Raw genomic sequence first — 11,858 nt, forward strand, 5'->3', positions numbered from 1 at the left:
ATTGTCTGATATTGTTCTTATTTTTGCTCCTCTATAGAGAAGATATTTTTTGCCTCTTCTTCCAAGATTTTTCCCTTATCTTTGATTTTCTGCAGTTTGAATATGATATGCCTAGTAGTAAATTTTTTTGTTGTTTGTTTTTATTTTTATCCTGCTTGTTCTTTGAGCTTCCTGTATCTGTGGTTTGCTGTCTGACATTAATGTTAGGAAATTCTCAGTCTCCTTTGCTTCACATATTTCTTCTGTTTATTTCTCTTTTTGTATTCCCATTACATGTATGTTGTGCCTTTGTAGTGGTCCCACGGTCCTTGGACATTTTGTTCCTTCTTTTGTTTGTTTGTTTGTTTGCTTTGCTTTTCAGTTTTGGAAGTTGTTTTTTTTTTTTTAATGTTTATTTATTTTGACGGGGGGGGGGGAGGGGAGGGGGAAGGGCAGAGAGAGAATCCCAAGCAGGCCCTTTGCTGTCAGTGCAGAGCCTGACAAGGGGCTCAATCTCATGAAGTGTGAAACTATGACCTGAGCCAAAATCAAGAGTCAGATGCTTAACCAATTGAGCCACCCAAGCATCCTAGTTCTGGAAGTTTCTATTGATATACCCCAAGGTCACAGATGCTTTCCTCAACTGTATCCAGTCATTTACAGTGTTTTTGATTTCTAGCATTTTTTTTTTATTTTATTTTTTAATGTTTTATTTATTTTTGAGACAGGGAGAAACAGAGCATGAACAGGGGAGGGTCAGAGAGAGGGAGACACAGAATCCGAAACAGGCTCCAGGCTCTGGGCTGTCAGCACAGAGCCCGACGCGGGGCTCGAACTCACAGACCGAGAGATCATGACCTGAGCCGAAGTCGGCCGCTTAACCGACTGAGCCACCCAGGCGCCCCTCTAGCATTTTTTTTTGATTCTGTTAATTTCCATCTCTCTGCTTCCATTACTCTGTTCTTAAAGGTTGTCTACTTTTTTCATTAGCATATTAATCCTCTCTTACCATATTAAGTTTTAAAATTTCTCAGTCTAATAATTCCAGCATGCCTGCTGTATCTCAGGGCTTACTCTGTGTCTTTAAAGTGTGCTTTTTGCCCTTTAGGATCCATGTAATTGTTGAAAGCAGGACATGATGTGCCTGGTACAGCGTGCTGTGGTGGATAGGCCTGGGCAGTGTGGTGATGAGGTATTGGGGGAGGGCAAGTGGTCTATAGTCCCCTGATTAGGTGAGCATGTGCCCCGAGGCTGTGACCTTCACAACTGCTTCCTGTTTCTCCTTCCTCAGGCGGGGCAGCATGGCTGGAGGAGGCTGGAATTGGGTATTGACCTTCTCCCACTGGAAGACTTCTCCCCGGTCAGTTAGGCTCTCATAAAACCTTGTAAATTTAGGTTCTGGTAAAATAGTTTCCTATGAGGGCTTGTCTTGTTAAGAACTGATGAATGCTTTGGGCGTACTTCAAAATGTCTACTTTCTCTCTTCTGCCAAAAGCAGGAAAGGGCTTTTTCTCTGTCTTCACTATGAGATTTGTTAGAACTCCTGGAGGTAAAACTTAGAAAATTACAGGAAGCCCTTCCCTGTGACTGGGTCCCCTTGGAGTTTTCACCTCTCAAATTTGTCCACATCGAACCTTGGCAATTAGCCAATTACAGGTTAGGTTTTTCCACCCCAGTACTGGTTCCCATGGAGATTTCTGCCCCAGGTAAGTTGTGATTCTCTGTATCCAGCTGTCTCTCTAGTTTTGGGAGCAGGGGTTGGCTATGTGATCTCAATTCTCTAATGGATCTAAGAAGAGTTGTTGATTTACAATTCAGCGTTTTCACTTGTTCCTAGGATAGAGTGATGATGTCTTCCAAATTCCTTCCATGCCGGACTAGAAACCAGAATTCAAACTGTTAGAAATAAATAGTAATCTGCTATTGATTCATCCATTTCTCTGGCTTCATTACTGACAATGAGAATTAAGCATATACAAGGATCAGGGATGTATTTTCAGATGGCCTGTTATATAATTTATATCCTCTTACATTAAGCATTCTCAGGCAGAATTACAGAATTTTTGTTCTTATGATTTTTAAGTTTTGTTTTCCCTCTACCATCTATTCAAAATAAAGGAACTCGAAGACAAAAAAGGAATCAAATGAGCAAAAAGGAAGGATCAAATGCAGATCAAAAAAATTCATTTGTTCGGTACCTACTGAATTCCTGCTATGTGCAGTGTGCTGGGCATACAGGAGTGACTGGAACAAAAGGCCTGCACTCATGGAACTTACATTCCATGGGGAAGCGAGGGATGACCTATAGGGGTCACTCCTAAGGGCCATAGAGAGGAGTAAAGCAGAGTGAGGAGCTAGAAATGTCGGACGCTATTTTATTGGCACAGTCAGGGAAGTTCTCTTTGTGGTGGTAATGTGAGCAGAGAGGCCTGATCTATGTGGGGCATGTGGGAGAAGCATGTTCCGGGCAGAGGGTGTAAGTACCGAGGCCTGAGGTGGGAGTGGGCTCAGCATGGAAGAAGAAGCTCACCAATGTGGCTGGAGCACAGCGAGTGAGGGGAGACCAGAGGCACATCAAACTTTCAGTAAAAATATTTGGGTGCTTTAAGGTCTCTGTCATAGCTGCTAATCTTTGACATTGTAGCAGGAAGGCAGCCACAGGTGTTACATGGACAAGTGGGTGTGGCTGTGTTCCAGAAAGACCTTTTTTAAAAATTTTTTTAATATTTATTATTGAGAGAGAGAGAGAGAGAGAGAGAGGGAGAGGGAGAAAGCGAGCGAAAGCAAACACAAGCAGGGGAGGGGCAGGGAGAGAGGGAGACACAGAATCCGAAGCAGGCTCCAGGCTCTGAGATGTCAGCACAGAGCCCAATGCTGGGCTCAAACCCATGATCCATGAGGTCATGACCTGAGCAGAAGTCAGATGCCTAACCCACTGAGCCAGCCAGGTGCCCCTCATAAAAGCCTTTTTTACAAACACAAGCAATGGGCCAGGTTTTGCCTGTTGACCCTAGTTTGCTAACTAGTAATTTAGGGTCTCATAATCTGTTGGAGAACACTCTGGGTTTTATTCTGAATATGACCAGAGTCACTGGAGGGTGTTGAGTAGGTGAATGGGATAGGACTTACCTTAAAAGGATTACTGGTTGCTTTATGGGGAGCAGAGTGTATTGTTCACACAAGAATAGAAGCAGGGAAAGCTATGGAGGGTTTTGTATGAGTCAACTGAGGTAGCGGTACTGGCAAGAAGGGGTTTGGCAAGAAGGGGTAGGAGTTGAAGAGAGAGAGAATGTGTGTGTGTGTGTGTGTGTGTGTGTGTAAAGGGGTGACTGTAAGGATATTTGAACAACTGAGTAAAAGGTGGAACATCTTACTAGTTTGGGGAAGAATAAGATTTGGTGGAGCAAATGAGTTAGGTTAAATTTGAGATGCCTGTTTAGACATCTGAGTGCCAGAAGTGAGTAGGCAACTGGATGTATTCCATTCTCTCTTCCAGGAAGAGAGACAAAGGTGTAAAAATTATCTGGAAGAGTGAATGGAATAAGGAAATGTAATAGCACTGAGCTAACATGAGGTTTATCCTAACTTATTTTTTTAATTTGAATTTTTAGTTTAGACAGAACACAGGCATGAGTGGGGTGGGGGCAGAGAAAGAGAGAGAGAGAGAGAGAGAGGGAATGAATCTTAGGCAAACTCCACGCTCAGCATGGAGCCTAACTTGGGGCTCAGTCCCACGATGCTGGGATACTGACCTGAGCCAAATTCAAGAGTCGGATGCTCAACTGACTGAGCCACCCAGGCCCCCCTGTCATCCCAACTTTAAAGTGAGAGCAGATACCATTACTATGTACATTTTCCCTCAGCCACAGTGAACTATGTGGGTGCAGGTGTGGAGTTAGTGGAAGGTTGGTTTTAACTAAAAGTTGGATTTTACTAGGCAGGTAGAATGGAGGAAGAGATTCCTAGGAAAATATGTGGTCTGTGGAATCCAGTTTGGTTAGGGAATAAAATATCAAGAGATCACAGGTTCTGGTGGGGTTGAAGAACAATTGGACTCATTGTCACTAGAGGAAATGAACTGGAAAGGCAGGAGTTTGGTCTGAGCAGACTGCTTGAAATTAAGACTTTGCTCATGATACATTAGTTGCTAAGCTAAATATCCAACAGATCCCATTGAGAGTGGGTGATTGAGGTGAGAGTGAGGATGTGATCATTGGATGTAAGGAAGTCCAGTAACAGAGGCTAGAGTGTGCCATTAATCCTTTATATGCATTTTGGAATCAGAATGATCATAAGAATAGTAGCGGAGATCAAGACTATGCATGGAGGCAAGCGTCACATAAATCATAAGTACTCTAAAATCATTATAACTGACATGCATCATGTTATATTTGTCTCTATTTTAGTCTCTACCATGTTTTATATTTTGGAAGATGTTCAATAATTGTTATTGAATGAATATAAAAGACTTCCTAAAATTAAACTGCTTTTTCAGAAGCAGTTTTTCACCCTTTATGTGAATACAACATAATGAAAGTAGAAAATAATGGTTCTAATTGGCATATTTTGCATAAAGTATGTGCCATTTACTAATTTTTTATATGTAAATAATTCTAAAGGGTATAACGTCTTTCTGTCAATAAGAATTTTGTAATCTGTAATATTGAACAACCAGTGTGCTATAGCTAAAGTATGTTTATAATAAGATATGATCAGGGTTATTTAAGTCTCAGTTGGGTCAAATGCAGGAAAATGAATTTATTTCTGATAATGTTTGCAATTTGATCTTTTCTCTTTCAAGGATTTCAGTCTCAGATGCAGGTATTTCTCGTTTCCTTTAAGTAGCTCCTAAAAAGTAATCTGTAAAGAAGTTTTATTTATTATTTATTTATTTAATTAAATGTTTATTTTTTGAGAGACAGAGACAGAGCGTGAGCAGGGGTGGGGCTGAGAAAGAGGGAGACACAGAATCTGAAGCAGGCTCTAGGCCGTGAGCTGTCAGCACAGAGCCCCATGCAGGCTCGAACTCACAAGTCATGAGATCATGACCTGAGCTGAAGTCGGACGCTTAACTGACTGAGTCGCCCAGGTGTCCCTAAAGGAATATTCTTTAAATCCAGATGCTCACTTTTCATTAAAAATATAGAGGTATCTAGGGGCGCCTGGGTGGCTCAGTCAGTTGAGTGTCCGACTTCAGCTCAGGTCATGATCTCATGGCTTGTGAGTTCGAGCCCCGCGTCGGGCTCTGTGCTCATAGCTCAGAGCCTGGAGGCTGCTTTGGATTCTGTGTCTCACTCTCTCTCTGCTCCTCCCCTGCTCACATGCTGTCTCTCTCTCTCAAAAATAAATAAAGATTTAAAAAAAACAAAGAAAAATATCTATTTATTCCCATTAAAAAAAATCAATCCAAGAATAGGACCAGGCATAGAGTGTATATAGAAGTATATTGAGTTTATAGACTATTTAGAAGGCAGCAGGAAAAAAAAAAAGCCTTTATCTACATATGTGCTCAAGAAGTATTTGTCAAGTGAATGAACGGTGATGTTGTTGTGATGTTAGATTTGTCTCTAGAGTTCTTTTAAAATTTACAAATCTCCTAAGAACCGCTAAGGGCATTAGTGATCAAGAATGGAGATCATTTCCCTGTGAAAAGAGCAGTAGAGTGCAGCTGGGTTTGGAAAGGCTAATGGCTTTGACAAATTTTATTTGCCTACTTGGCTTAGGCAACAACTCTCATTTACAGCCATAGTTTGTGCAGACTGCTCCAATTTTGTGGTTGTAGATTTCTCCCCTTTATCTAATGAAAAATATCTGAACTCGTTTTTACTAGGTGCCATATAACTAGCTGAGAAATGTTCCTTTGGCCATGATTTACAGGAGAAATTGGGGGAGTTTCTGCTTTTCATCTATGACTAGCCAGATAGAAGTTAAGAGGAAAACTTAGGATATTTGGAAAATTGATGAAGAAACCTCTTAGTTGTTTGCAGTCTTTTATGTACACAGTATGGAAGAAGGAGGTTTTGGTTCTAAATCAATTACTGTCTCAGTGACAAGACCCAGGGACTGGTGGACCCCACAGGAGATAGTATGTCATGTCCGAAGGAAGCCTTCCTTTTAGGTTACAAGATTAGCTAATTCATAAGGAGGAAATATGTATTGAATCTCCATTTAAGTTGTGTTGGCTTTACTTTTGGGAGGAGAAAACAGGTCGAAATTTCAGAAGAAACTGGAACACTCCAGATAGTTTTTACTTAAAATAGCAGGATAACATACAAGGAAAAATGGTGACTTCATTTTGAGCATTGTTCATTTGTGTTTCTTTTTACCTGAGCCCCTTGGTAAAAGAACAAAAAATTGGGCGCCTGGGTGGCTCAGTTGGTTAAGTATCTGGCTTCGGCTCAGGTCATGATCTCACGGTTCCTGAGTTCAAGTGCCACGTTAGGTGAGCTCAAGCAAGCCCTGCTTCAGGTGAGCCCCACTTCTCTCTCTCTCACTCTCTCTCTGCCCCTCGCTCACTGTGCCCTCTCTCTCTCTCAAAAAACAAAACAAATCAAAAGAACAAAAATTTAGAGTAATTCCTAGCCAACAAAGTACATTTTCTAAAGTCTGAAATAGTCTCCTTGAACATTTTCTAAATATGAAAGTAACATATTCTATGTAGAGAATTTAGGAAAAACTGACAAAAATAAGCAAAATTTATGATCTAACTGGGGTGCCTGGGTGGCTCAGTCGGTTAAGCATCCGACTACAGCTCAGGTCATGATCTTGCAGTCTGTGAGTTCGAGCACCTCATTGGGTTCTGTGCTGACAGCTCAAAGCCTGGAACCTTCTTCGGATTCTGTGTCTCCCTCTCTGTCTGCTCCTCCCCCGCTCATGCTCTGTCTCTCTCTCTCCTTCAAAAATAAATAAAAACATTAAAAAAGAATATGATCTAATCATGTTTTGTTAATATATTGGGTATCAACGTATTGAGGATGTTTTCTTCTATCTACACAGATTTTTTTTCAGGTTAGATTAATAAAGGATTGTGGATAAGTTGAGCATCTTCACATCATTGGACTCCTAGTGCTGATGTAATATTGTATTGTATGTGTGTGCTGTACTTCAGTGGCAGGTCACCTGTCCTTTAATATTTCAGTTTCCAGTGTGTCACCAGTATAAATAGTGCTTTCATAAACATCTTTGAACTGAAAACTTTGTGTATTTGGTTACTTCCCTAAATTAAGTTCCTGCAATGGGAATTACTTTCTCAAAAAGTAGAAGCCTTTTTTTAGTTCTGGTGTCTTTTGTTATTTGCATTCTAGAAATGATATGTGGCATTGTTTTTAAGTGCTCTTCCAATCCTGAATATTATCATTAAAATAAAAAAACATTAAGAAGTACAAAGGAGAGCTCATTGTTTTAATTTACATTTATTTTACTACAATAAAGCCTGGGTATATTATTATGTTTATTAGTCAATTATATTTCTTAAAAAATTTTTTTTAATGTTTATTTATTTTTGAGAGAGAGACAGAGTGTGAGTGGGGGTGGGTCAGAGAGAGGGAGACACAGAATCTGAAGCAGGCTCCAGGCTCTGAGCTGTCAGCAGAACCCGACATGGGGCTCAAACCCATGAACCGCGAGATCATAATCTGAGCCCAAGTCAGACTCTCGACTGACGGAACCACCCAGGTGCCCCTGGTCAGTTATATTTCTTATTTTATTATTCACATATCTAAGAATACTAATCCTTTTGTATGTTGTAGGCAGTGTTTGTCTAACTTCTGTTATTTTTAAACAGATTTTTAATCAAATCTCAATCTTTTTCATTATTGATCTTTTCTTGTTAATGTATAGACAGTCCTTTCCCATCTAATATCTGAATAAGTTGTTTACTTCAGATTATTTCTTGGTTTCATTAAAAAAAACAATTATGTAAAATTTTAACCATATTTAAGAGTAGAGAGAGGCATAATGAACCTGTGGTACCTATCACTCATTTTTAGCAAATATCAATATTTGGCCAATCTTATTCCATCTCTATCTGCCTCTAGACCCTCATTGGGCAGTTTGGAACAAATTCCAGACATCTGAATATCATTTAATCTGTTGATATTTAGGGTTTCACTTTTTAAAACATAACCACAGGATCACTTATAACACATAAAGAATTTAGGGAAAGAACCTAATACCCGTCGTTCATTTTCATTTTCCTAATTGACTTATAATTGTTTTTAAAAATTTGAAATTAGTTATCAAGTAAGGTCCACCCATTGCTTTTGTTTGATACATATTGAAGTTTCTTTTAATCTGTAGCTATCTCCTCCATATTTTCCCCTTCCTTCCTCCCCTTATTTTTTGTTGAAGAAATGGCTTAAAATTTTTTTTGACTCTGTAATGCAGCTGATTTTTTTTAATGTATATTTTGAAGCTAGGGTTTACTTCTTGCCCTTTGCTTCTAACAGTTAACCAATACCATTCTTTTTCATTAAAACATTTTTTAATGTTTATTTATTTTTGAGAGAGAGAGAGAGAGAGAGAGAGAGAGAAAGAATGGGGGAGGGGCAGAGAGAGAGGGGGAGACACAGGATCTGAAGCAAGCTCCAGATTCTGAGCTATCAGCACAGAGCCCAATGCAGGGCTCAAACTCACGAATTGTGAGATTGTGACCTGAGCCAAAGTTGGAACTTAACTTATTGAGCCACCCTGGTGCCCCTAACCAGTACCATTTAAAATATAATCTTAAATTCTTCATTGAAGTGCCACTTTTATAATACAGGAGTTATTATAAGAAAAGTGTCATTTCAAATGAATGGAGAAATACAGTATTCTTACTACGTAAGAATTGACATCTTGACAGTATTGAGTTTTCCTACCCGGAACATGTATCTTTTTCATTTATTTTAAGTGTTCTTTTGTTTCTGACAATGAAGTTTTGCTTTTTCTTCACTTTCTTCTTTTTTTTTTTTTCTTTGCATTTTGTCCTATTTGCTTTTCCGTGACCACCTTGGCATCACGCACATATATTTTGCTGAACCACTTGAGTGCTCTTTGTAGACATCACCCCTAAATACTTCAGCCTTGTCTCCTAAGAAGATACAATTAATCACTTCCAGAAATATAATGTTAATGCAACAGTATTACCTAATTATGTTCAAATTTCCCCCAGTTGTCCACGTGAACTTTATAGTTATTATAACAAAGACCCAATGAAGGAACAAGTGATACATTTATTTGTTTTGTCTCTTTAACTCTCCTTTAGGCTAACCAGTATAGTTTAGTAGCTTTATTATTATTATTATTATTATTATTATTATTATTATTATTTTTATTATCTTTCATGACACAGTTTTTGAAGTGTCCAGGTCAGTTATTTTACAGAATAACCCTTAATTTAGATTTGCCCAATATCTTTCTCGAGACTGATCTGGAACATTTACTTACAGCAATACTTACAGTAATATGTAGGTGATGTTTTGGTCACTTAAGTGCAATACATGAGGAGGCACATAATAGCAGTTTGTCCAATTATTATTGATATTTAATCTTTTGGCAAGTAGTCTGCCATGTTTTTCTAAATTCTGTTTTCCATCAGTCTTTTATCCAGTGGTTTCAATATCCATAATTATCATAAAATGGTATCATAAAATGGTATTTATTTGTTGGCATTCTTCTGTCTTTTCCCTTTCTTTTTTGATGTGTCCCCATTTGGTGAGCCCTTCTTTCCTGGCACAACGAGTTGTTCTAGACTCAACTTATACTTGCTTTGTTCACTTTGCACTTTCCCTGAGCATTTTTCTAAGGAGCCCTGGCTCCATTTAAGGGAGAGAACATTTAGGAACCAAGATCTAGGCCTGGGTTTCCATCACCCCAAGAAGTTCTCTTATGTCCCATTCAAGTCTGTTCCTTTACCCTCAGCTCAGCCCCAAGCAACTGCTTACCACCTTCCTGCCACCATAAATTAGGTAGGATTCTTTTCTAGGGTTTCATATAATTGGAATCATGTTGTAATTTTTTGTGTCAGACTTCTTTTGCATGGCTTATTAATAGTTTGTCCCTTTGTGTTGCTGTGTAGTGTTCCATTGCATGGATGTACTGCAATTCACCTGTAATGGATGGACATTTAGATTGCTTCCATTTTTTGGCTATTAAGAGTAAAGCTGTCATGAGTATTTGTGTCAAAGTCTTGTGTGGACATATGTTTTCATTTCTCTAGGGTAAATACCAACATGTGGAAATGCTGCGATATATGGTAAGTGTAAGTATGTTTAATTGTATAAGAAGAAATAGCCACATTGTTTTCCAAAATGGTTGTACCATGTCTAGCATTAGTGAATAAAAGTTCAGGTGTTCCATATCGTCATCAACACTTGGTATTGTTTGCATATTTATTTATGTTAATTTTTTAAAGTTTATTTATTTTGAGGGAGAGAGAGAGAGAGAGAGAAAGGATGAACGGGGGCAGAGCAGAGAGAGAGAGGGAGAGAGAGAATCCCAGGCAGGCTCTGTGCTGTCCACACGGAGCCCAACATGGGGCTTGATCCCATGAACCTTGAGATCATGACCTGAGCCAAAATCAAGAGTCAGACTCTTAACTGAGCCAGCCAGGTGCCCCTGTATTGTTTGCATTAAAAAAAAAATTTTTTTTTTAATGTTTATTTATTATTGAGAGACAGAGCATGAACATGGGAGGGGCAGAGAGAGGAGGAGATAGAACCTGAAGCAGGCTCCAGGCTCTGAGCTGTCAGCACAGAGCCCGATGCAGGGCTCAGACTCACAAATCACAAGATCATGACCTGAGCTGAAGTTGGACGCTTAACCAGCTGAGCCACCCAGGCGCCCTGTTTGTATTTTTAATTCAACCATTCCAACTGGTATCTGGTACGCAGTATAGTATTATCTCTGTGCTTTTATTTTGTATTTCTCTGATGACTAATGATGTGTATGTATTGGCTATTTGTATGTTTCTTTGAAGTTTGTGTTCAAATCTTTTGCTTATTTTTTAATTAGCTTCTTTGGTTATTTTTAAATTATTATATTGTGAGAGTTTACTATATATCGTGGATAAACTTTCTATTTGGTCAGAGATATGAATATATGTAATGCAGTTTGCTATTTTATCTCTTTTTAATATCTGTTGAAAAACAAAAGTTTTCCATTTTTTTTTGAAGTGTAGTGTATTAGCTTTTTTTTTAAATGGTTGGTTTTGTATGTCCTAGCCAAAAAGATGTTTGCCTACCTCACGGTAATAAAGATTTTCTCCTATGTTTTCTTTTAAAGTTTTATAGTTTTAGCTTTACAATTAGTTCTGTGTGCAAGCATTTTATGTTTTCATGCTTGTTGCAAAATGTAAATATAGTAGTCCGCCCTTACCCACAGTTTCACTTTTTAAGGTTTCAGTTAGCCGTGGTCAACTGGGATCTGGAAGCAGATGACTCTTTTTGAGGTATGGTCAGAGGTCAATAGTAGCCTAATACTACGTCCCAATGCCTACATCATTCGCTTCATTTCATGTCATCACGTAGGCATTTTATCATATCATCACAAGAAATGTGAGTACAGTTCAGTAAGAAATTTTGAAAGAGAACATGTTCACAGAACTTTTATTATCATATATTGTTATAATTCTTTTATTGTTGTTAATTTCTTACTGTGTATGAGATTGATGATAGGTATGTATGTATAGGAAAAATCATGGTATATATAGGGTTTGGTACTATCCACGACATCAAGCAGTCACTGGGAGTCTTAGAACATATTCCCTGTGGATAAGGAGGGACTACTGCATAATGTATACATTATTTGTCCTTTAGGAAAATATTATCAAATATTGGATAAGGTCAAAAGACAACAGCAGCAGGTTATTAGTCCTATTTGTCAGACACAAGGAGATATAG

At 38.7% G+C, this 11,858-nt stretch overlaps 1 protein-coding gene across 2 annotated transcripts in view; it reads left to right on the forward strand.

Moving 5' to 3' along the window:
• AEBP2 (AE binding protein 2) overlaps positions 1 to 11,421 on the forward strand; it is a 96,228-nt gene extending 84,807 nt beyond the window's left edge. For both annotated transcript variants that reach the window (XM_045466902.1, XM_045466905.1), the window contains 2 exons: positions 10,178 to 10,213; positions 11,355 to 11,421. In XM_045466902.1, the coding sequence (XP_045322858.1) occupies positions 10,178 to 10,213; positions 11,355 to 11,406 (88 nt within the window). In that variant the 3' untranslated portion in view covers positions 11,407 to 11,421. The remainder of the gene's footprint in view (positions 1 to 10,177; positions 10,214 to 11,354) is intronic.
• Positions 11,422 to 11,858: the final 437 nt, after the last annotated feature.

Source organism: Leopardus geoffroyi, chromosome B4, assembly GCF_018350155.1.
Source record: "Leopardus geoffroyi isolate Oge1 chromosome B4, O.geoffroyi_Oge1_pat1.0, whole genome shotgun sequence".
In the NCBI taxonomy this organism is placed as follows: domain Eukaryota; kingdom Metazoa; phylum Chordata; class Mammalia; order Carnivora; family Felidae; genus Leopardus; species Leopardus geoffroyi.